The sequence below is a fragment of the Mya arenaria genome, chromosome 16 (assembly GCF_026914265.1).
Source record: "Mya arenaria isolate MELC-2E11 chromosome 16, ASM2691426v1".
Lineage (NCBI taxonomy): Eukaryota > Metazoa > Mollusca > Bivalvia > Myida > Myidae > Mya > Mya arenaria.
The window spans coordinates 20,325,109-20,352,648 of record NC_069137.1 but is presented as its reverse complement, the minus strand read 5'-3'; the positions used below and the strand labels follow the sequence as shown (position 1 = coordinate 20,352,648).

Here is a 27,540-nt window from a genome sequence, read left to right as displayed (position 1 = left end):
ATAATACGCAATTGTATTCATCAAGTTCAGGAAATATGGTAGTAAGCGAACCGTCGGCGAGTATACTTACATATCGTCCCATTGGTGCAAAAAGGTACCAAGCAACATTTTGAGCAAAATTGACTTTTCACTATTTTTTGTTAGAAATAACTTGTTTCTACCTTGTCTAAAAAGATTTCCCCTGAATATTGAATATTGAGATATGAGTTCGTGCAGTTTGGTACCAAGTGAAATTGGTGCTTTTGATTGGTGGAAAAAGGTACCATATGCCATCTGGTGTATGCAAGAATGTGCTATAAGACACATGGTACCTTTCTGCATTGAACTATTTTTACACATTAGATATATTTTTTACGCAAAAAGGAGCCTTATGGAATGTGGTACCTTATTGCATGAGATGAATCTAAAGCATTAGATACATATTGGGATGTAAAAGGGAGCAATATGACTTGTGGTACCTTCTTGCATAAAATGACTTTGACTAAATAAGTTTACAAAGTGTGCAATAAGTGACCAAGTGGCATATGGTTCGTTTTTGCAATAATGATTAAGACTAAAATGTAAACATTTTACAATATAATAGATGTTTATATGGTTTATATGGTACCTTTATGTACTGATAGCAATACACAATTTTCTACTAATAAACACTGATAACTTTGATATCAGGTTACAAGTGTCCGGTAAGTTATTGTCACTTTTTGTGGGATAAGAAACACCAGATGTTGTTGACTTCACATTTGAGAAGTGTAATTTGTTCATAAGAACAGAAGATTAAGAAGGGAGATATGGATACCATAACAAATGTAAGTATTGTTTTCTGTCACCTACAAAACAAAATTAAATTATAATGATTATAACTTGCGATATGTATTATGGAATGTATATTTAGCGTAATATACATCAAAATATGTTTTATAAAGTAGTATTTAGTAAAGTAGTTATAACAAAATTATGTTTCAGTAAGATTACATGGTAAAATGAGAACATCTAGCTGATTAAAGTGAAATTACACAAAATTCAATATGTGGAGATACTATAGCATCAAACAGAACTATTCATGACGAGCCTGCTATACAGAGTTCCAATTCTAAAGATGATTTTTCATTAACAGATATACAAAGGTGTGAAGGGCTGAGGTAACCCGTCAAATTAAAATGAATAGATCCAAGTGAAGAAGGTTACAATGACATTGATCTGGATGAAACTTACAAACCAAGCAAGGATCATTTTACTTCCACTGATACAGAAAATGAGACTGTATTAGGAAACAATAAACGGAAAACAGAGGTTTTAGCGAGAAAATTCATGGAAGAAAATTCATATCAAGATCTAGCAAATGAATACTCGAATAAAAGAAGTGGGAAAGAACACAGAGAGATGTCCATCAAAAACTAATGAACAGTAGAATCTTCTAGGGCATTGTTTTATAGAAATATTTTTGGCTTTGATTTTCAGTTTTATTTAAAATGCGTTAAAATTGAAAAATATAGGATTGAGGTCATCATCTCATAGATTTAGTATTGAAACCGGTCGATGGAACCGTACAGATATTGATAATAGGATATGTCCATCTTGTAACATTTTAGAAGATGAATTCCACTTTCTTTTTGAATGTAACATGTATACCGATGTTAGACAAAGATACTTACCTCGATACTATTGTCGTCATCCAAGCATGTATTAAACAATTGCGCTTTTTATGCCGAAGAATGTCAATGTAGTTAACAATCTTGCAGTATTTAGAGCTTTTGAAATAAGGAAAGAGTTAACTAGGTAGCGTAATAATTTATAAAGAGTTTAAGCCTTGAATTTAAACGCTTATTACTTTCATTTCTTTGTGTGTACAGTTTATCTATGTGCTATACATGCTCGAATACTAAATGTTGTTACATTTGAACTATTGACTATGATCGCCATATAAATATATATATGAATATGTATCTGCTTTTGCAATGATCAAGGGTCATTTCGACTTATTTCATTGAAACCATGTGTTTTGGATGTTTGAAATGAAATAAAATCATCTTCTATAACATTCTCACAATATAATAGATGCAAACAGACAATACAATTAACAATTAGAGCCACTTGGAAAGAGCAAAGAGTATAAGTATAACGTTACATACAAAGCAAACAATTGTACGACAGTCACACATCACGACTGCATAACTCTCTTGTCAGCAATGAACATAAGCGAGCTAATATCCGTGGAGATGGAAACTGCTCTTTCAGGGCACCAAAAGAAAGATAAAATGAATTTACAACTGATGATGTATCAGAAAGAAGTAAAAACCAGTGTAACATTATATTGCAAACCAGGGAACATTTTGTTTACTGAACAAGCCCATAGGGTACCGCAGTTCACCAGTGAAGTCAAAATGTTAAGAACAATCTTACAATCTTTGTTTCTACAAGCCAAAACAGGACCAATGTTTCGTGTGTGAATTATATAGAAGGTAGCAAGCAGATTGTAGTACTAATGAAAACTTGACCAAAGAATACGAAGAACTTCAGTTAAATAAAGTAAATGAAATAGAAGAGACGGAAAAGGTCAATGAGAGAGAGAGAGAGAGAGAGAGAGAGAGAGAGAGAGAGAGAGAGAGAGAGAGAGAGAGAGAGAGAGAGAGAGCAAAAGCTTTCAAACGTTGGACTCACAAGGCAGTGCTTAGGCCTTACAACTCTCTTTTCATATTATGTCAGTGAGCTTAACTACTGTATAAAACTATGTGACTATTTGACCATTTATTCGTTGTGAAATAAACAAGTATTTTGTCACCTTTGGAACAAGACCCAGTGCAAACGAGGCTCCTCCGCGGTAGCTACATGTCTCATAAAAACACTTTGTAAGTTTGTTAAAAAAGTGATTTGCAAGAGATTGTGTACATCTCTGACAAAACAGAAACCAGTAGGTAACGTCATCCTTTCTGTTCACGCCTACAAGTACCACAACTCAAACCCCTTTGTCACAAGTTTCTTGCGTCAGGACAATCTCAAATGGAATGTGATTCTGTTCACTCAACTATAGAAACAGCAAACAACGTCTGTGTGTTTTCGTCCCAATGGATTACACGAAAGACAAACCTGTATGTTGTGGTTTCAATCAAATACAACCATATGATAGAGAACAAAAAAATTGTGAAAAATACTGTCCAAACTTAAAATTGTCAACCTCTTGTATGCGCAGAAAGTGGCTACATGTAAAATTGATTAGGTAAGAAAATCCTCACCCAAAAAATACATTTGTGAACTATTCGTTTGAAATGGACTCATTTCTAGAGATAGCTATACCAACCATAACAAGGTAGACAGAAATGTTGGCCTTTTGCACAAAGGAAATCATTTCATCACTTCTCACTTAATGTCAGCATAACAAACATAGATGTTGTGCCAGTCATCAGACGATGGAGATATTGAGCTAAGTATTTCAATATGAACAGATTCATTTTTTATACTGGAAAATGCTTTCCGTCTGTAGTAAAATCATGTATAATTTCTGTTCGGAAAACAGCGAACACTATCTTGTGCATACATATAATCAGTGTGCAATGCAAAACTGTTTACATGTGTAACAATTATGATAAACGTTAGTACATTTACACTGAACTGGAATTAAAAATCATGATACATAGCCTTGTTCTTTGTAATATTGTTTAAATTGTTGCACCTTAAATGAATTATTATAACGTTTACTATACTATAATACTATAAATATAATCACTTATATTTAGGGATGCAAACGAATGGCAAAATCGATATTCGAATATTCGGTAATTCTTTCGATCGAATATTCGAATATTCGATAAAAATTGAATCTTTAAAAAGTTATAGTTATCTATTAATTTTAGTTATAAACCACGATACCCTTTTCTTTATCTGTCGAATGTTTCTAGTGTTATCGTAATACAATACAATACATAGCAGCGTGTCGAATATTATTACATCGACATATGAAATACATATCTAGCACATAACAAGCACATAACAAGCACATACAATTCAATGAAATCACTCATCAATAAAATCATCACATATGATGGCCTTGTTCTTATTCAGAAATATTATCTTATCAACAAAATCACATGACAGTCTGTTTCTAAGTTTGTTAACAATGAGTCCGGCGCAGGAGAAAATTCTTTCTGATGGCACAGACGTCGCAGGTATCCCAAGCAGTTGGCGAGCAACATGTGCAACGCGAGGAAAGCGTCCCTCGTTCTTTTTCCATCATGCAAGTGGAGTGGCCTCCTCGTCGGAAGGTTCGTGCCGGTACCGACGCAGCACGTCGTTAGCCGTCTTGGTCGTCTTTGGAACCATGAAGCTAAGACGGGGTCGTTTGGAGGGTGTTGACGCACTCTCGTCGGGGTTGGCAACCGAAATGGAACATCGTCCAATCTACCCAGAACACAAATCATGTTTAAGACCAGAAACGGTAAACTTTTTCATTGATTGCTGTTTACTGCTTTCACTTTGAGAACTCGGATGCTTAGCCTTCACGTGATTCCAGAGATTAGTCGTCGTGCCCATGTACGACAACCTCACACTGCATAGTTTGCACGTGACAGATTTCTTGTCAACAGAGCGCGTGAAATAAGTCCATACTTCAGATGTGGCTGGCATCTTTTACGTTGTTAAGAAATACAAATCTAATATATATAATAATAATAATAAGTTTAACTTATAATGTTTTGCGAACATATATTCTGAAGGAATGAAGTGGTATCTACTTTCAGCGTATAATATCAATCACCGATTTGAGCAATATTGCTCAGCTTAATTGGCAGGCAAACTGACAAGAGGGTGTGAAGGCCGCTTCCTTAAATTCTTAATTGGCATGGTCATTTAAAAGAACTGAAAATCAATTAAACTTGTTTGATGTCACTTCCTAATAGCCAGTTATTTTACAATTATGGACACTGTTTATAGTACCCTACGATCGATCCCTAATTGACACATGACGCACACTCGATTGTCATCTCGTTAACGCCTCAGGCACAAGATGCGTATTGTTGTAAAAACAAGACAATATAATTTTAAACACAACAACTGCCCTAAAGACTCAAGGTTTATATCATTATTTTTTGAAAAAAATAATCGAAAATTCGAATACCGATTTTAACATTCGAATACTAAACGTTCGATCGAATATTCGAATATTCGAATATTCGTTTGCATCCCTACTTATATTTGACATGTTGTACCAAATGTTGCAATATTAAAGATCAATGAACATTTCTTATGTTTTGTGTTTGACATTTATGCCTAACATATAAAGCAATAAGGTATCATATGACATAAGGCCCCTTAAAGCATGCATATTTATCTGATTATTCCAACTGAGGTTTATGCAACAAGGTACTAATTGCTATTCAAGGAACAATTTACATAAACCATTTGAGATAAGTGATAAAAGGTTCAAAGTCACAAAATCGTTTTCTGATTTTTTATGAACCGCCAAACCTTTAAACTCAATTTACTCGAAAGTATGAAAATGTTGCTTGGTACCTTTTTGCACCAATGGGACGATATTACCTGGACTGGTTTAATAGAACTGTGTATGATATGAAGATGAGTGACAGATTAGTTTTCAAATTGATGCGTGAATATGTCCTAGCCTATTTTGCTAACATGTTTTAACATGTATACATCTACTGTAGTAAAACGAACATATTATGATTCAAATAAGAATTTGTTTCATGTTGACTGTGTCTGATGTTTCTTTAAAACCGGAAAAACACATTATGCCGTAAACGTCTGCGAAACACTAAGGGTTGACTAATACGGATTTTCAACTATACTTTATATGCGCTATTTGCGTCCAGGTGCTTCATAAAAGCAAGCAGAATATGATATCCGTATACAATAACCGCAATATGTCACATATACAAAAACACAATACGTCTCATAACATTTATTATACAAATACTGCTCATTTAATATTATTGATACAATTTTGAGAATCATTCAAGTTGGGGGGATATGAACGGAAATGGTTAAACGCAAAATAAACAAAAACATTTAGCTATATTTCATTATATCTGTTGAGAACTAACCATGTGGTGTCCACATAGTTCATCCAACATGTATGTAAATTAATACTTATACTAGTATATGAATAAAGCGTTTCCGTCGTTTCGTATACTTTTATGTGGACAGTTTGCAGTTATCTTATAAACATATTATCTCTTAAAGATAATATGAATTGCACTGTATATAGTCATACTAATTAATATGTGACTGTAAAGAACTATTAAATAAGTTACTGACGGAGCTGTTCACGGACCTATCAACAAGGTAAATGCAGATCAGTGGTCATTTTGAAAACTATGCTATGACCGAGCAAAGTGTTTTATATTTCTGTTTATCAATGGTGTATATAGATGCTCGTCGAATGGGTATAACCCTATGACGAGGGTAAATAAGCTTACCCCTTCCAGCCCCCTCCCCAAGAGGGGATTAGAGGGTCCGTGAAGTATCTTGTTGGCAACACGCCAGTAATGTTACATCGTCTGTATATCATGTATTTCGTAAATGTTAGTGAGTACGTCCTGTACAAAGAAAAGATGTCGTTAAATTTTCACAAGTGAGACAGTGAGTGAGTCAGCCAGTGAGTGAGTGAGTCAGTGAATGAGTCAGTCAGTGAGTGTGTCAGTCAGTGTGTGAGTGAATCAGTCAGTCAGTCAGTCAGTCAGTCAGTCAGTCAGTCAGTCAGTCAGTCAGTCAGTCAGTCAGTCAGTCAGTCAGTCAGTCAGTCAGTCAGTCAGTCAGTCAGTCAGTCAGTCAGTCAGTCAGTCAGTCAGTCAGTCAGTCAGTCAGTCAGTCAGTCAGTCAGTCAGTCAGTCAGTCAGTCAGTCAGTCAGTCAGTCAGTCAGTCAGTCAGTCAGTCAGTCAGTCAGTCAGTCAGTCAGTCAGTCAGTCAGTCAGTCAGTCAGTCAGTCAGTCAGTCAGTCAGTCAGTCAGTCAGTCAGTCAGTCAGTCAGTCAGTCAGTCAGTCAGTCAGTCAGTCAGTCAGTCAGTCAGTCAGTCAGTCAGTCAGTCAGTCAGTCAGTCAGTCAGTCAGTCAGTCAGTCAGTCAGTCAGTCAGTCAGTCAGTCAGTCAGTCAGTCAGTCAGTCAGTCAGTCAGTCAGTCAGTCAGTCAGACAGTCAGTCAGTCAGTCAGTCAGTCAGTAAGTCAGTCAGTCAGTCAGTCATTCAGTCATTCATTCAGTCAGTCAGTCAGTCAATTAGTTTATATGACATAGAAGCCCAAATAATTTCACATCACCATTACTGTCTTTTCACGTACATTTATATGATACTTATTAATCAACTGATGTTGTTTTATTTGATGTTTTCAGGTTGAGGCCAAGCAAATGGATAATGTAAGTTATCTTTTTCCTTCATTTTAAACATAGGGAATATATCGTAACGTATTTTATATAGTACTGAATTAGCTTCATTAACATTAAACGACTTTAATAAATAAATAAAGATTGTATGTTGAAATTTAAAATTTACTTTGATCTTTTCTTTTTAAATGCAAGCCCGATATTTCGTTCTCCAGTTTAGATGTATTATCTGTTTGTTTTAAAATACATGTTAATTGTTTTTAAAGCTGTGTTTAATAAATTCATAATGACGTGTGTATTGAATATTCCATACGGTATGTGCTATTGTTGCAGTAAGTACACATGCTTGAATGAGAAAAATATGTAATTATTGCATCTCCCGGATGATTCGTACATTGTGAGATGTTAATTATACTCTAAGAATGTTAATCAAACAAGCACTCAAAATGTGTAAAACAATGTAAATAACCTTTTTCAATTGAACAAGCCACAGGAAATATCAGTGGAAGTGCTGTTTCAAGATCAACCAAATTTGCATATTATTTATCATTCCTTACCTTCAACTACATCAGATCAATCGTCTTACGTTAAGCAATTTTAAAAAGCGTAAACGTTTCGCATGTGTTACTTAGTATTACAAACTGATTGCAAACCATGATATATATCTGTATCAGTTACATGACATACTTGTGTCTACATGTAGTTATATAGAGTTTTCACATGCTTTAACCTAAATGTAAGCCGTGAAATATCAATTGAATATTGAGTTTAAGATTAGTTGACTAGTGTGCTTAAGTCAATTGAAATGACCTTTGATTGCTAACAAATGAAAACACGCAGACTTTTCATATGATTATGAACACTCTAGTCAAGAATACTACAACCATTCAAGAACAACCTTGTCAAGAAAAATGCTAGGTGTTTAATTTATGTAAGAAAAGCATATTTTTCAACCTTTTGCATACTCTGACAACAACTGTCGTTTAATATTCAGTGTCAATTTTGTATATTGAGGGGATTAGAGGGACCGTAAATTTTCTTGTTGGCAGCAAGCCAGTACTGTTGCATTGTCTGTAAATCGTGTATTACGTTAATGATAGTAATTTAAGATGTCGTTAATTTTTCAAAAATGAGTCAGTGAATCAGTCAGTGAATATCTTTGCATCCCTTGAATGGATGTAAACTCACTCACTCATTCACTCACTCACTCACTCACTCACTCACTCACTCGCTCGCTCGCTCGCTCGCTCGCTCGCTCGCTCGCTCGCTCGCTCGCTCGCCACTCACTCACTCACTCACTCACTCACTCACTCACTCACTCACTCACTCACTCACTCACTCACTCACTCACTCACTCACTCACTCACTCACTCACTCACTCACTCACTCACTCACTCACTCACTCACTCACTCACTCACTCACTCACTCACTCACTCACTCACTCACTCACTCACTCACTCACTCACTCACTCACTCACTCACTCACTCACTCACTCACTCACTCACTCACTCACTCACTCACTCACTCACTCACTCACTCACTCACTCACTCACTCACTCACTCACTCACTCACTCACTCACTCACTCACTCACTCACTCACTCGATAATTCCGAATGTTTATTTTCCAATTGAAAATTGCATTTGGCATCTTTTTATCATTTTGTGTTATATAAAGTGCATGTCTTATACATCTTTTTTATATGGGGAATATTTCTTACACTTGTTTAAGGCTGATATGTTTACATATTTGATTAATGATGCAGTTTTTACGACGATTGATGAAATTACGTTCGTTGAAAGTGAACGAAAGTTATATTATGACAGGTATCGAATGCAACGTAATGAAATGTTCTGACCTTTTCCTGTTTAATTCTAAACGAACATGTGTGTATACTGTTACTAGAGTTTGATACATTTTAAACAATAACCCTCAATTCATTTATTTTCGAAAACAGACGCTTTACTGATTGTGAATAACCACATAATTTGGAGTGCTACTTTATAACATCAAATTAAACTAGCATAAAAGATCATTCACTGTTTTACTGCAGCAAAAACACTATTGATATACAGGAATTGGGGCATCAAACATACATTTATATTAACATTAACCATAATGTGTGATAAAGAAATTCTTTGGTAACACTGAGTGTTTAAACACGTATATATTAATGTTGAAAGATTAACGGAAAAGATAAATGTGTGTTTTTTAAAACTTGACTGATCTCAAATACGTGATTTTTTGGTATTTCTGCAAAACATATAATTCAGCAATATCATTGTAGCACATGAAGGTTGGTTAAACATCATTTGCACATAATGTATTGCCAAAAGTAAGACTGTGAATTAAAACTTATAATGCTAGGCAATGGTTTAAAGAATTATGCATTATTAGGTAAATAACGTATGTCATCGGCATATACTCTGTGAATGTTAAGGCGTCTTAATTTTTTTCTACGAAAGCCATAATCACGTCATTTTCTTACAGCGACAAATATCAATTTTGATGAAGAATCAGTTTACAATTTCATGCAGCTAGTTTGTGCATTCTTGCAAATATTGTAGAGTTTTACTTAAAGTTTATATCTGAACATCCTTTTACATCAATTTGTACTTAAAATTCAAATATTGCGCCCTAATATTTAAACTTAAAAAAAAGCATATAAAAAGTATTTAAATCCAGAAACTAATTCACTCAGGAACTCATTTTGCATAAAATGCGTGTGCTGTATTTTGAGGTATAGGTGTTTTTTTTTGATATTGCAACAATTTAGAGAGAATCTGTGAGACACATGAATGTTACAAAATAGAGACAGGATCAAATTGTATAGTTAATTGTGAAATAACAATAACTTGAGCTTGTGAGGCGCTATGTTGAACGCTACGGCGTTTGTTGTACGGAAGCCATTATGCGTCTAAAAATAACAACGGATTGTTGATTTCAATGCAAATGTACAAATACTCAACTGTATGGATTCAGTATATTTGGCAAAATAAATGTGGAAATTTAATTACAAAACAGTAGAAGTATGTTTTAACAAAACTATTTAAAAAGGGACATTTATGTTGCATTTAACCTTGTTTAGAATGTCAAGACCGCTTATGTTATGTTATAAATTAACTCTGTATCTTATATAATGCATTTCTGTAAGTAACTACTGAAATACTTTCATCAATGTCACAAAACACATATTTTCAGTGTGCATATACATCACCAGCTAATCGTATACAACCACTCGTCTAACAAATATAGACGTTAACTATATCGAAATGTTAATCAGTACTATTGTTTAGATTTTGAAATCCAAACAAGAGTTTGTAAGTGAGGATTTTTTTGTAATGTTTACTGCATTTTAAAGCGTATTAATATAGCACTAACTTATATCTTTACGAAAACGTGTTTTGTCAATGCGCGTGTAGAACAGAATTTCATCATACCAATTACATTCGTTTAATATGACAACAGCATACTCATACTGCTTACATTGCGCTTTATCTAATACACAATTTCAATATATCATATACCGTATATAATGTGTCTTAAATGAAAATGAACATGTTAGCAACAATATAATATGGCCAATAATAACACGCTCTCTCATTCGTCGAGAAAGCCAACGAAGTAAAATATATATGCTATTCACTGGGATTTATTTCATTCTGATCTAAATATAGAATGGCATTCTATTAAGAAATCCAATATTGTTGATTTTACTTCCGGTGAGGTTCTTAGTGTTCTGTTCACATTTGGCATAGTAACAAGGTGCGGTGTTCGCTTTGCTTTATATGATTAGTTGACCTCGTGATTTTTTTCTACAGTCAGTTGGTTATCTGACCGCAAAAACTCACTTCTTTTTTGTTCGGGAGTGACAGGGGAAAACCACAATCAGTACTCCAGAATCTAACGAATAGTCCATAAATAACTAGCCTCGACACTCTCGCGCCCAGGAATACGCATGGTAGTGGCACTGGTAAAGAAAAGCGGCCTCAAAATCGGTATAGTTATCATACCCTCAATATATTGAAACATAGGCAGCATTCATCGACAGTAAATTTCATTTCTGTGGTGAATGACACATCTCACTAACATGATATTTGAGCAGTTCTCATTGAGTAAATCCATTTAAAATGTGGCGACTGCTTACATTCTCGTGATCTTCAATTGTGACTTGTGTAAACATACAAGGGTTTCTGCATGAATTTGCTGAATCCACCTTTTCTGTATTGGCTGATACAAAGTTTCCTTAATAAAACATTTACTGCTTTGGTTATTATAGTGTCTAATTGAGACAGAAATAATTCACAAAATAGTAACGCCGGGCGTATTTATTGTGCCTAGTGTCACGATTGACCATTAGGAAACTGTGCGCATTTGGCTGAGCCGTAGAATAAAATGCCTGACCACTTTTGATCAGCGCACTAGAACTGGAGAACCGCTCAACTTCGTACAAAGGGGGTTCTAGATAACAGAAATACGGAAAATATATTCGTATTAGGGATGCAAACGAAAATTCGAATATTCGAATATTCAATAAAACGTTTGGTATTCGAATGTCAAAATCGGTATTCGAATATTCGAAAAAATAGTGCAAAAAAGAGAATAAAACACCTTTTGCCTACAACAATGTTTTCGTTTATAATGTTCGTTTGTTTTGTTTTTACAACGATTGACCCCTAATCCCAGAGGTGTTAATGTGATGACAGTACTCTAAACACGCGTCATTTAATAGGGACATATCGTCAGGTACCGTAAAGAGTCCCCCTAATTTTACAATAACAAATGTAAGTATTGTTTTCTGTCACCTACAAAACAAAATTAAATTATAATGATTATATCTTGCGATATGTATTATGGAATGTGTATTTAGCGTAATATACATCAAAATATGTTTTATAAAGTAGTATTTAGTAAGGTAGTTATAACAAAATTATGTTTCAGTAAGATTACATGGTAAAATGAGAACATCTACTTTGCGACGCCAATAGCTGATTAAAGTGAAATTACACAAAATTCAATATGTGGAGATACTATAGCATCAAACAGAACTATTCATGACGAGCCTGCTATACAGAGTTCCAATTCTAAAGATGATTTTTCATTAACAGATATACAAAGGTGTGAAGGGCTGAGGTAACCCGTCAAATTAAAATGAATAGATCCAAGTGAAGAAGGTTACAATGACATTGATCTGGATGAAACTTACAAACCAAGCAAGGATCATTTTACTTCCACTGATACAGAAAATGAGACTGTATTAGGAAACAATAAACGGAAAACAGAGGTTTTAGCGAGAAAATTCATGGAAGAAAATTCATATCAAGATCTAGCAAATGAATACTCGAATAAAAGAAGTGGAAAAGAACACAGAGAGATGTCCATCAAAAACTAATGAACAGTAGAATCTTCTAGGGCATTGTTTTATAGAAATATTTTTGGCTTTGATTTTCAGTTTTATTTAAAATGCGTTAAAATTGAAAAATATAGGATTGCTCTCAGCAAATTGAGGTTATCATCTCATAGATTTAGTATTGAAACCGGTCGATGGAACCGTACAGATATTGATAATAGGATATGTCCATCTTGTAACATTTTAGAAGATGAATTCCACTTTCTTTTTGAATGTAACATGTATACCGATGTTAGACAAAGATACTTACCACGATACTATTGTCGTCATCCAAGCATGTATTAAACAATTGCGCTTTTTATGCCGAAGAATGTCAATGTAGTTAACAATCTTGCAGTATTTAGAGCTTTTGAAATAAGGAAAGAGTTAACTAGGTAGCGTAATAATTTATAAAGAGTTTAAGCCTTGAATTTAAACGCTTATTACTTTCATTTCTTTGTGTGTACAGTTTATCTATGTGCTATACATGCTCGAATACTAAATGTTGTTACATTTGAACTATTGATTATGATCGCCATATAAATATATATATGAATATGTATCTGCTTTTGCAATGATCAAGGGTCATTTCGACTTATTTCATTGAAACCATGTGTTTTGAATGTTTGAAATGAAATAAAATCATCTTCTATAACATTCTCACAATATAAGAGATGCAAACAGACAATAAAATTAACAATTAGAGCCACTTGGAAAGAGCAAAGAGTATAAGTATAACGTTACATACAAAGCAAACAATTGTACGACAGTCACACATCACGACTGCATAACTTTCTTGTCAGCAATGAACATAAGCGAGCTAATATCCGTGGAGATGGAAACTGCTCTTTCAGGGCACCAAAAGAAAGATAAAATGAATTTACAACTGATGATGTATCAGAAAGAAGTAAAAACCAGTGTAACATTATATTGCAAACCAGGGAACATTTTGTTTACTGAACAAGCCCATAGGGTACCGCAGTTCACCAGTGAAGTCAAAATGTTAAGAACAATCTTACAATCTTTGTTTCTACAAGCCAAAACAGGACCAATGTTTCGTGTGTGAATTATATAGAAGGTAGCAAGCAGATTGTAGTACTTATGAAAACTTGACCAAAGAATACGAAGAACTTCAGTTAAATAAAGTAAATGAAATAGAAGAGACGGAAAAGGTCAATGAAAGAGAGAGAGAGAGAGAGAGAGAGAGAGAGAGAGAGAGAGAGAGAGAGAGAGAGAGAGCAAAAGCTTTCAAACGTTGGACTCACAAGGCAGTGCTTAGGCCTTACAACTCTCTTTTCATATTATGTCAGTGAGCTTAACTACTGTATAAAACTATGTGACTATTTGACCATTTATTCGTTGTGAAATAAACAAGTATTTTGTCACCTTTGGAACAAGACCCAGTGCAAACGAGGCTCCTCCGCGGTAGCTACATGTCTCATAAAAACACTTTGTAAGTTTGTTAAAAAAGTTATGTGCAAGAGATTGTGTACATCTCTGACAAAACAGAAACCAGTAGGTAACGTCATCCTTTCTGTTCACGCCTACAAGTACCACAACTCAAACCCCTTTGTCACAAGTTTCTTGCGTCAGGACAATCTCAAATGGAATGTGATTCTGTTCACTCAACTATAGAAACATCAAACAACGTCTGTGTGTTTTCGTCCCAATGGATTACACGAAAGACAAACCTGTATGTTGTGGTTTCAATCAAATACAACCATATGATAGAGAACAAAAAAAATGTGAAAAATACTGTCCAAACTTAAAATTGTCAACCTCTTGTATGCGCAGAAAGTGGCTACATGTAAAATTGATTAGGTAAGAAAATCCTCACCCAAAAATACATTTGTGAACTATTCGTTTGAAATGGACTCATTTCTAGAGATAGCTATACCAACCATAACAAGGTAGACAGAAATGTTGGCCTTTGCACAAAGGAAATCATTTCATCACTTCTCACTTAATGTCAGCATAACAAACATAGATGTTGTGCCAGTCATCAGACGATGGAGATATTGAGCTAAGTATTTCAATATGAACAGATTCATTTTTTATACTGGAAAATGCTTTCCTTCTGTAGTAAAATCATGTATAATTTCTGTTCGGAAAACAGTGAACACTATCTTGTGCATACATATAATCAGTGTGCAATGCAAAACGGTTTACATGTGTAATAATTATGATAAACGTTAGTACATTTACACTGACCTGGAATTAAAAATCATGATACATAGCCTTGTTCTTTGTAATATTGTTCATATTGTTGCACCTTAAATGAATTATTATAACGTTTACTATACTATAATACTATAAATATAATCACTTATATTTGACATGTTGTACCAAATGTTGCAATATTAAAGATCAATGAACATTTCTTATGTTTTGTGTTTGACATTTATGCCTAACATATAAAGCAATAAGGTATCATATGACATAAGGCCCCTTAAAGCATGCATATTCATCTGATTATTCCAACTGAGGTTTATGCAACAAGGTACTAATTGCTATTCAAGGAACAATTTACATAAACCATTTGAGATAAGTGATAAAAGATTCAAAGTCACAAAATCGTTTTCTGATTTTTTATGAACCGCCAAACCTTTAAACTCAATTTACTCGAAAGTATGAAAATGTCGCTTGGTACCTTTTTGCACCAATGGGACGATATTACCTTGACTGGTTTAATAGAACTGTGTATGATATGAAGATGAGTGACAGATTAGTTTTCAAATTGATGCGTGAATATGTCCTAGCCTATTTTGCTAACATGTTTTAACATTTAAACATATACTGTAGTGAAACGAACACATTATGTATCATTTAAGAATTTGTTTCATGTTGACTGTGTCTGATGTTTCTTTAAAACCGGAAAACACATTATGCCGTAAACGTCTGCGAAAGACTAAGGGTTGACTAACACGGATTTTCAACTATACTTTATATGCGCTATTTGCGTCCAGGTGCTTCATAAAAGCAAGCAGAATATAATATCCGTATACAATAACCGCAATATGTCACATATACAAAAGCACAATACGTCTCATAACATTTATTATACAAGTACTGCTTATTTAATATTAAGAGGTATTATTGATACAATTTTGAGAATCATTCAAGTTGGGGGGATATGAACGGAAATGGTTAAACGCAAAACAAACAAAAACATTTAGCTATATTTCATTATATCTGTTGAGAACTAACCATGTGGTGTCCACATAGTTCATCCAACATGTATGTAAATTAATACTTATACTAGTATATGAATAAAGCGTTTCCGTCGTTTCGTATACTTTTATGTGGACATTTTGCAGTTACCTTATAAACATATTATCTCTTAAAGATAATATGAATTGCACTGTACATAGTCATACTAATTAATATGTGACTGTAAAGAACTATTAAATAAGTTACTGACGGAGCTGTTCACGGACCTATCAACAAGGTAAATGCAGATCAGTGGTCATTTTGAAAACTATGCTATGACCGAGCAAAGTGTTTTATATTTCTGTTTATCAATGGTGTATATAGATGCTCGCCGAATGGGTATAACCCTATGACGAGGGTAAATAAGCTTACCCCTTCCAGCCCCCTCCCCAAGAGGGGATTAGAGGGTCCGTGAAGTATCTTGTTGGCAACACGCCAGTAATGTTACATCGTCTGTATATCATGTATTTCGTAAATGTTAGTGAGTACGTCCTGTACAAAGAAAAGATGTCGTTAAATTTTCACAAGTGAGACAGTGAGTGAGTCAGCCAGTGAGTGAGTGAGTCAGTGAATGAGTCAGTCAGTGAGTCAGTCAGTCAGTGTGTGAGTAAATCAGTCAGTCAGTCAGTCAGTCAGTCAGTCAGTCAGTCAGTCAGTCAGTCAGTCAGTCAGTCAGTCAGTCAGTCAGTCAGTCAGTCAGTCAGTCAGTCAGTCAGTCAGTCAGTCAGTCAGTCAGTCAGTCAGTCAGTCAGTCAGTCAGTCAGTCAGTCAGTCAGTCAGTCAGTCATCAGTCAGTCAGTCAGTCAGTCAGTCAGTCAGTCAGTCAGTCAGTCAGTCAGTCAGTCAGTCAGTCAGTCAGTCAGTCAGTCAGTCAGTCAGTCAGTCAGTCAGTCAGTCAGTCAGTCAGTCAGTCAGTCAGTCAGTCAGTCAGTCAGTCAGTCAGTCAGTCAGTCAGTCAGTCAGTCAGTCAGTCAGTCAGACAGTCAGTCAGTCAGTCAGTCAGTCAGTCAGTCAGTCAGTCATTCAGTCATTCATTCATTCAGTCAGTCAGTCAGTCAATTAGTTTATATGACATAGAAGCCCCAATAATTTCACATTACCATTACTGTCTTTTCACGTGCATTTATATGATACTTTTTAATCAACTGATGTTGTTTTATTTGATGTTTTCAGGTGGAAGCCAAGAAAAGGGCTAACGTAAGTTATCTTTTTCCTTCATTTTAAACATAGGGAATATATCGTAACGTATTTTATGTAGTACTGAATTAGCTTCATTGACTTTAAACGACTTTAATAAATAAATAAAGATTGTATGTTGAAATTTAAAATTTACTTTGATCTTTTCTGTTTAAATGCAAGCCCGATATTTCGTTCTCCAGTTTAGATGTATTATCTGTTTGTTTTAAAATACATGTTAATTGTTTTTAAAGCTGTGTTTAATAAATTCATAATGACGTGTGTATTGAATATTCCATACGGTATGTGCTATTGTTGCAGTAAGTACACATGCTTGAATGAGAAAAATATGTAATTATTGCATCTCCCGGATGCTTCGTACATTGTGAGATGTTAATTATACTCTAAGAATGTTAATCAAACAAGCACTCAAAATATGTAAAACAATGTAAATAACCTTTTTCAATTGAACAAGCCACAGGAAATATCAGTGGAAGTGCTGTTTCAAGATCAACCAAATTTGCATATTATTTATCATTCCTTACCTTCAACTACATCAGATCAATCGTTTTACGTTAAGCAATTTTAAAACGCGTAAACGTTTCGCATGTATTACTTAGTATTTCAAACTGATTGCAAACCATGATATATATCTGTATCAGTTATATGACATACTTGTGTCTACATGTAGTTATATAGAGTTTTCACATGCTTTAACCTAAATGTAAGCTGTGAAATATCAATTGAATATTGAGTTTAAGATTAGTTGACTAGTGTGCTTAAGTCAATTGAAATGACCTTTGATTGCTAACAAATGAAAACACGCAGACTTTGCATATGATTATGAACACTCTAGTCAAGAATACTACAACCATTCAAGAACAAACTTGTCAAGAAAAATGCTAGGTGTTTAATTTATGTAAGAAAAGCATATTTTTCAACCTTTTGCATACTCTGACAACAACTGTCGTTTAATATTCAGTGTCAATTTTGTATATTGAGGGGATTAGAGGGACCGTAAATGTTCTTGTTGGCAGCAAGCCAGTACTGTTGCATTGTCTATAAATCGTGTATTACGTTACTGATAGTAATTTAAGATGTCGTTAGTTTTTCAAAAATGAGTAAGTGAATCAGTCAGTGAATATCTTGGCATCCCTTGAATGGATGTAAACTCACTCACTCACTCACTCACTCACTCACTCACTCACTCACTCACTCACTCACTCACTCACTCACTCACTCACTCACTCACTCACTCACTCACTCACTCACTCACTCACTCACTCACTCACTCACTCACTCACTCACTCACTCACTCACTCACTCACTCACTCACTCACTCACTCACTCACTCACTCACTCACTCACTCACTCACTCACTCACTCACTCACTCACTCACTCACTCACTCACTCACTCACTCACTCACTCACTCACTCACTCACTCACTCACTCACTCACTCACTCACTCACTCACTCACTCACTCACTCACTCACTCACTCACTCACTCACTCACTCACTCACTCACTCACTCACTCACTCACTCACTCACTCACTCGATAATTCCGAATGTTTATTTTCCAATTGAAAATTGCATTTGGCATCTTTTTATCATTTTGTGTTATATAAAGTGCATGTCTTATACATCTTTTTTATATGGGGAATATTTCTTACACTTGTTTAAGGCTGATATGTTTACATATTTGATTAATGATGCAGTTTTTACGACGATTGATGAAATTACGTTCGTTGAAAGTGAACGACAGTTATATTATGACAGGTATCGAATGCAACGTAATGAAATGTTCTGACCTTTTGTTGTTTAATTCTAAACGAACATGTGTGTATACTGTTACTAGAGTTTGATACATTTTAAACAATAACCCTCAATTCATTTATTTTCGAAAACAGACGCTTTACTGATTGTGATTACCCACATAATTTGGAGTGCTACTTTATAACATCAAATTAAACTAGCATAAAAGATCATTCACTGTTTTATTGCAGCCAAAACACTATTGATATACAGGAATTGGGGCATCAAACATACATTTATATTAACATTAACCATAATGTGTGATAAAGAAATTATTTGGTAACACTGAGTGTTTAAACACGTATATATTAATGTTGAAAGATTAACCGAAAAGATAAATGTGTGTTTTTTAAAACTTGACTGATCTCAAATACGTGATTTTTTCGTATTTCTGCAAAACATATAATTCAGCAATATCATTGTAGCACATGAAGGTTGGTTAAACACCATTTGCACATAATGTATTGCCAAAAGTAAGACTGTGAATTAAACCTTATAATGCTAGGCAATGGTTTAAAGAATTATGCATTATTAGGTAAATAACGTATGTCATCGGCATATACTCTGTGATTGTTAAGGCGTCTTAATTTTTTTCTACGAAAGCCATAATCACGTCATTTTCTTACAGCGACAAATATCAATTTTGATGAAGAATCAGTTTACAATTTCATGCAGCTAGTTTGTGCATTCTTGCAAATATTGTAGAGTTTTACTTTAAGTTTATATCTCAACATCCTTTGATCCTTTACATCAATTTGTACTTAAAATTCAAATATTGCGCCCTAATATTTAAACTTAAAAAAAGCATATAAAAAGTATTTAAATCAAGAAACTAATTCACTCAGGAACTCATTTTGCATAAACTGCGTGTGCTGTATTTGGAGGTATAGGTTCTTTTTTTATATTGCAACAATTTAGAGAGAATCTGTGAGACACATGAATGTTACAAAATAGAGACAGGGTCAAATTGTATTGTTAATTGTGCAATAACAATAACTTGAGCTTGTGAGGCGCTATGTTGAACGCTACGGCGTTTGTTGTACGGAAGCCAATATGCGTCTAAAATTAACAACGGATTGTTGTTTTCAATGCAAATGTACAAATACTCAACTATATGGATTCAGTATATCTGACAAAATAAATGTGGAAATTTAATTACAAAACATTAGAAGTATGTTTTAACAAAACTATTTAAAAAGGGAGATTTTTGTTGCATTTAACCTTGTTTAGAATGTCAAAACCGCTTATGCTATGTTATCAATTAGCTCTGTATCTTATATAATGCATTTCTGTAAGTAACTACTGAAATACTTTCATCAATGTCACAAACACCTTTATTCAGTGTGCATATATATCACCAGCTAATTGTATACACCCACTCGTCTAACAAATATAAAGGTTAACTATATCGAAATGTTTATCAGTACTATTATTTAGATTTTGAAATCCAAACAAGAGTTTGTAATTGAGGACTTTTTTGTAATGTTTACTGCATTTTAAAGCGTTTTAATATAGCACTAACTTATATATTTAGGAAAACTTGTTTTGTCAATGCGCGTGTAAAACAGAATTTCATCACACCAATTACATTCGTTTAATATGACAACAGCATACTCATACTGCTTACATTGCGCTTTATCTAATACACAATTTCAATATATCATATACCGTATTTAATGTGTCTTAAATGAAAATGAACATGTTAGCAACAATATCATATGGCCAATAATAACACGCTCTCTCATTCGTCTAGAAAGCCAACGAAGTAAAATATATATGATATTCACTTGGATTTATTTCATTCTGATCTAAATATAGAATGGCACTCTATTAAGAAATCCAATGTTGTTTTTACTTCCGGTGAGGTTCTTAGTGTTCTGTTCACATTTGGCATTTTTAGATAAGTTTTCAATATTATTTCCAGTGAGTGTATCATATCAATACATCACTTGTCATTAAGTGTATACTTACAAATAGAAGAATGTAAAAAAAAACTGTTCATCGGAACAAGCCACAGGAAATATAGGAATAAAATTATACTCAATGTATGTTAATGAAACAAGCACTCAAACAAATTAAAACAAGTTTGTAAATAACTTTTTAATCGGAACAAGCCACAGGAAATATTAAGGAAGAGCTGTTTCAAGATCAACTAAATTTGAATATTATTTATCATTCCTTACCTTCAACACCATCAGATCGATCGTTTTGCGTTAAGCAATTTGAAAACTAGTGAATGTTTCGTATGTATTACTTAGTGTTGCAAACTGACCCAAGATGAATTAATGTTCAAATCATGTTGTATATCTGTATCAATGAGATTACATCAAAAACGCAAGTACTAAAACATTAGTTAAAATGAATTATTAACGGCAATAATCGGAGATATCATTTCATAATTGCAACCGTATCCTAAAAATATAATAAGTGATGTATAAACAATGTAACATTTTCTCTCGAATTGATTTGAATAAATATATTTCTGAATTTTAATCTTGACTATTTTGTATCAGAAATACATACAAAAGAATAAATTAAATGGCAAGATACAATATCGGCAAACTTCTTAAGCTAAACACTTCTTGCCAAAATTATAGTTTTTAATAATATATTATTGTCCCGACCACAGGTCAGACTTTACATATAAGAGTTGTTATCCTAAACAGGCTTAAAGTCCTCTGATTTTTAAAATAACTGTTAAACTAGACTTACTCTTGGATAGTTTTTAGATGATACCATTGGTCCCATTCTATCATACGGATGTGAAGTCTTTTGCTTTGAAAACATTGATTTCTTTGAGCAACATCATTATATTTTTTACGCCGGATTACATATACTAGACGGATTTATTCCACGTTACATGCTCTTCTGAAAACTTAGATAATACCCTCTAAATAGTACTGTTGAACCAGAATAATAAGTGAGCGACCATACATTTCCTGGCAATGTTGGTAGGTAGAAAAGAAATGCGGTAAGACTGGTCAATAGAGGAAAGTGTACTTTTCGTAATCTTAACAATATTGATGACGAACTGCACTATTCACTCAAATGACCACTTATTAATCCTGTCAGGAAATATATAAACATTGCCGCATTTACCCAAGACCTAATGTACTGAAAATAAGTTTTAACTGTAAGAACCCGGGTACCTTAGGGAAAATACATTGAATTTTGCTAAAACCTTATTTAATCACTTGAGACGAATTTGATTAGGTGTTTTATATCTAACTTGTGTATATTGTTCCTTAATTGAAATAATTCATTTTGATAAACTATTTAATGTTGTTGTTTCTATTTTAAAATGTATATTATTTGAACTAACCACATTCCCATACCTATTTTGTGTATAATAATAAATGACAAACCGTTCTGAAACCGCCATAAATCCATCTCTTTATACTTGTGTGTACATGTAGTTATATTAAGTTTTCACATGCTTTAAATTAAATGTAAGCTGTTAAATAATAATTGAATATTGATTTAACTCTAGTTAACTAGTGTGCTTAAGTCAGTTGAAATGACCTTTGATGGATAACGAATGAAAACACGAAGACTTTACAGAATCCCAATACATACAGTTTACCGAACACCCTTTTACGCTTAAAGAAAGGCATGCAACCTTTCTGCTCTTGTGTATGTATATCACTAGTTATTATATCCACCCACCAATCATGAGGTTATGTTAATGTCTGCATGTTTTGTTTTCTTTTTGCCGAATATATAGCGAAGTTTTGTGTTACACTATTGATGGAATGGCGATATTATGGTGCAATTTAAGACTGGCTATTATCCTTACGTTTAAATTGGCAGCCATATCAAAACTTCCTACTATAGGAAGTAAACATGTGTTGTTGTTTTTTTGTTTGTTTTTTGTTGTTGTTTTTTTAAACACACAAACGTTGACCTTGCTAAGGTGTCGATAACATTTCACAAGTTGATGAGACTATGAGCATGCCATGCGGCCTTTATCGGCCTTTGATAGTAAAATGATTGAGTACATCGTTTATTTTAATTTGCCGCTATAGCAATTATAAAACATATCCGGTCTTTTTGAATGGCTTATTAAAAATAATTTCAGATAAGGAGACTTTCGGTAAAGAAATCTTTATTGGTAAACATGTTACAAAACGCATATGCGTTAATGAAGTAAAGCACTAAACTGTTCCAGAGGGGTTAAATTATCAGTCATTCACTATCGATGTACATATGACTTTCTGAAAACAGTGCAGGGTAGACATTTTGATTATTTTGACATAGGTGTCTTTAATGTTTACCATGACCGGGTTGTCTTTCCAGTTGTTGATGCTTCTGTGATACGACTTTGTACAGGCCTACAGACGTTTGCTATATATTCTTGGTTTAAACAATATTTATTTCGATATAATATTTACAATTAGTTTAGTTCTACAAATATGAACATAATCCAAATTAACAAAGACAAAATACGTAATGCATTGAAACAGAAAAAAAACATGTAAATTATGCACAAAACAATAGTGTACACAGAATTGAGAAGAAAACCTTATATGTTCTTACTGACTCTAGTTTGCGAATCATAAAAGTTTTTGTTCGGGCAGAGGAAGGGAAATTATCAAACATAACTAAAACAACACAATTCAGCTATATTTCAATAGATATGTTGAGAACCAACCATGTGTTTCTACACAATTCATTCAACGTTTTATTTTGTTGTTGTTTTTTGCACAGTTTGCAGTTACTTTATTGATTGATCTATTTTTTCTCTAGAAAAAAATCTTTTACAGAAAATATGACTTGCACTGTACATATTTTTTTTCTCAATATGCATATGCATTAAACGAACTATAAGATACACTTCGCATTCGTGGAGCCGACCACGGACGTATGAACAAGAAACATGCTGGTCAGCTGTCACTTGGATAATATTTCTAAATTAGAGCAAAGTGTTTAATATTTCCTTTTACAAATATTATTACCATGACGTTTCACTTAATGGGTCGTCGTTCTTACTGACTCGAGTTGGCTAATCAAGTTTTTGTGCGGGCAGTGGTATGAAAATGATTAATTGAAATTAGACAAAACCAATTCCGTTATATTTCAAGAAATAAGTTGAGGACCAACCATGTGTTTCCAAACAATTCATTCATTGTTTACGTAAACTGATACTTAAATATAAAGACAGCATTTCAATCGTTTCGTAGATTTTTTGTACAGTTTGTAGTTATTTTATTGATTGATCTACTTTTTCTTGAAAAAGGAAATCTTTTACAGAACATATGACTTGAACTGTAAGAAAGTATATTAACGTAAAAATAAATACTGAATGAAATATGCATAGGACCTGTCACGAGTCTTCATATAATACACAATTTTATACATCGAGTTCAGGACATATTTAAGTAAGCGACGTTGGCGAGAGTACATACATGTTTCCTTGAGTGGTTAAATAAAACTGTGTATGATATGAAGATGAGTGACACACTATCTTTTTCATATACGATTCCATTAAAAATGCATGTATTATTAATATCAACACGTTGAATATGTAGTAGCATACTTTTCAAGTATATTTTAACATTTAGACATCTATGGTATTGCAACAAACACATGTTGTTGCAATTAAGTTTTATTTTCAATTGACTGTGTCTTATGTTTTCTATCATACCGGAAAAAAATGTTCAGCCGTATATGTCTGTGAATCACTTATCGTCTAATTACACGGATGTTAAGCTACATGAGCGTCACATGCGTCCAGACGCTTGAGAAAGCATGATATATAATAAATCCGAATATAATTTTCTTTTTTATATTTGCTTTGCTTTAGGAAAAAAAACTGTAGGATATCCTAACTGTTTGTTGAATTAAAACAACCATGTAGTATTGTAAAATGATGCGCTATATTATGCTGTCTATTTTTTCAAAGATGAACCTAAATTTATATATATTTAAGTCACAAAAACGACTCGTGATTATAATGGCAAATATGGTACTTTTTCAATTGACTGACTGACTGACTGCTGACTGACTGACCGACTTACTGACTGACTTACCGACCAAACGACCGACCAACCACCCGACCGACCGACCGATCATTTAGTCACCGTTTACGTAAATTAATACCTAAATATGAAATAAGCATTTTAATTGTTTCGTAGTTTGTTCTTTGCACCGTTTGCAGTTACTTGATTGATATATCTACTTTTTCTTTAAAACATATTTCTTTACAGAAAATATTACTTGCACTGTACACAATCGTAGTTATTGGTAACTATTTGTAAAGAACTATAAGATAAACTACTTATTCGTGTAGCTATTCAACAGTACAAGCAGTCATGTTTTTAGACCGAGCAAAGTGATTCATATTTCCTTTCACCAATTCTGCTTTAAAAGCATTTCACCTATGTTTTCTCAATCACTGGCCACTGGGTTTTTGTTTAGTGAGTGAGTGAGTGAGTGAGTGAGTGAGTGAGTGAGTGAGTGAGTGAGTGAGTGAGTGAGTGAGTGAGTGAGTGAGTGAGTGAGTGAGTGAGTGAGTGAGTGAGTGAGTGAGTGAGTGAGTGAGTGAGTGAGTGAGTGAGTGAGTGAGTGAGTGAGTGAGTGAGTGAGTGAGTGAGTGAGTGAGTGAGTGAGTGAGTGAGTGAGTGAGTGAGTGAGTGAGTGAGTGAGTGAGTGAGTGAGTGAGTGAGTGAGTGAGTGAGTGAGTGAGTGAGTGAGTGAGTGAGTGAGTGAGTGAGTGAGTGAGTGAGTGAGTGAGTGAGTGAGTGAGTGAGTGAGTGAGTGAGTGAGTGAGTGAGTGAGTGAGTGAGTGAGTGAGTGAGTGAGTGAGTGAGTGAGTGAGTGAGTGAGTGAGTGAGTGAGTGAGTGAGTGAGTGAGTGAGTGAGTGAGTGAGTGAGTGAGTGAGTGAGTGAGTGAGTGAGTGAGTGAGTGAGTGAGTGAGCAATCACAAGTCATTCAGTCAGTTCATGAGTCTGTCAGTGCATATGTGAGTTAGTCCTTAGGCCACAACAAATTGATCATTTGTTCTACGGATTTTGCCCAAAAAAAGTAGGAGCGAGCGAACGAAAAAAAAAAATACTTTTTTTTTAACTTAAGGCAAATCAGAGGCGCAAGGCGAAAAATTTAAAAAAAATAAAAAGTATATTTGTTACCAAATTTATCATACAATTATGTCAAGAAATGCTTTTTAATTGCAAACATATGTTCAGTTATTAATAAAAAGGTTTTGATTGTATCACAGTGACATGAAAATCTCTCTCAATATTTAACAAATGGCAATAAGGTCCAGTGCTTTACTATTAACTTCAATTTAAACGTGGATTATTGTAAAGACAACATTCCTCATAGTAACATACAATTATTCGAAGACCAAAAAGAAAACTATTGTATTCATTCCGTAACTTACTATAATTACAAAAAAAAACATTTTAGACTTGTAAGAGTTATTCATGATTTGAGCATTTCTAAATATTGGGTCAGGTATATTTTTGAACCTCTTGAAGCACATGATTAAATTGGTGTCAACTACTAGTGACTTTGACATTTCAGAAGATTGAAAATGTAAATAACACAGAGAACATATCTAAAAAAGACACTGTGGATTAAATTGCGGGACAACATAAATGAAGCAGTATCAAACAAATCTGCAAATGTGGCACCAGTCATTATATTAGAGCAGGTGGTGGAATAAAGATATTTCCCTTTAAAGAACCCGCCTTTACCCCGAACCTATGGTTTATAGGTCCGTGCCTTGAAAAAGAATATCATGTCGGCCTCCATAGCTTCAATGCCCATAAGAGGGTGAGAGTGGTCTAGTGATATAGGTGTCCGCCTATCACCTAAGAGGTTGTGGGTTCGATCCCCACCAGGGGTACTTTCTCATAGCTTCTCAAAAAAAGGACACAGTACTGGTTTCTGCCCAGGAAACGGACTCGTGAGTGATTCTATAAGCTATCAGCTTTCGTCACAATCGAGCTAAAAAAATAGTATAAACCAATGCCCATAAGAAACAGGCCACTTTAATTACAGGCCATTTTATACAAATGGATCAAAGAAAACAAGTGGATAAAAACGAAGAATTGAGAAAATTAAAACAGTCATTTTACTTATAAAAGGTTTTATTTTCTGATTTTACTGATGTTTTTTATACTGTCCATGTGTATGTAATGCACTAGTCAATTGTAACCACGCTCCAAGGTCCGGGGAATAGCGGGGACTTTGATTTTCAGTCCAGCCAACCCCGGGTATATCAACTGCATTCACCCAGCACTGTGGGGCCACCTGGAAGGTAAAAACTTGGCCCATTTCCCCGACTATCCCTGGTATACCCCAGAACCTGGGGGGGGGGAAGGGGGCGTGGATTGACTGGTTCATAAATTCAATGTACAGGCTGTTTCTAAAACATTTACAAGTCCTACTATTTGTATCTGTTTATAACGATTATGATTATATGAAAACTGAGAAATGCATTTTAGAAAATTTAAAAAATAACTCACCAAAACATGTTCAATTGTGTTTAGTCGTGTGTCCGTGTATTTTAATATAAGTTTTGCACTCAAAATCCGATTTAGTTATTATTTAACACAAAATTTTAAGTACAAAACAATGAATTACTTAAAACACACATAGATAATTATTGACTTCGA

At 34.1% G+C, this 27,540-nt stretch overlaps 1 protein-coding gene across 10 annotated transcripts in view; it reads left to right on the top strand.

The window, feature by feature from the left end:
- Nucleotides 1–27,540, top strand: part of LOC128222114 (protein Daple-like) — a 127,853-nt gene that overhangs the window by 13,380 nt on the left and 86,933 nt on the right. For 7 of the 10 annotated variants that reach the window (XM_052930966.1, XM_052930967.1, XM_052930964.1 and 4 more), the window contains exon 3: nt 17,100–17,123. In XM_052930966.1, coding sequence (XP_052786926.1) covers nt 17,100–17,123 — 24 coding nt within the window. Of the gene's footprint in view, nt 1–7,335; nt 7,360–17,099; nt 17,124–27,540 lie in introns of all 10 variants that reach the window. The other 3 variants (XM_052930962.1, XM_052930969.1, XM_052930970.1) reach the window with 1 other exon arrangement.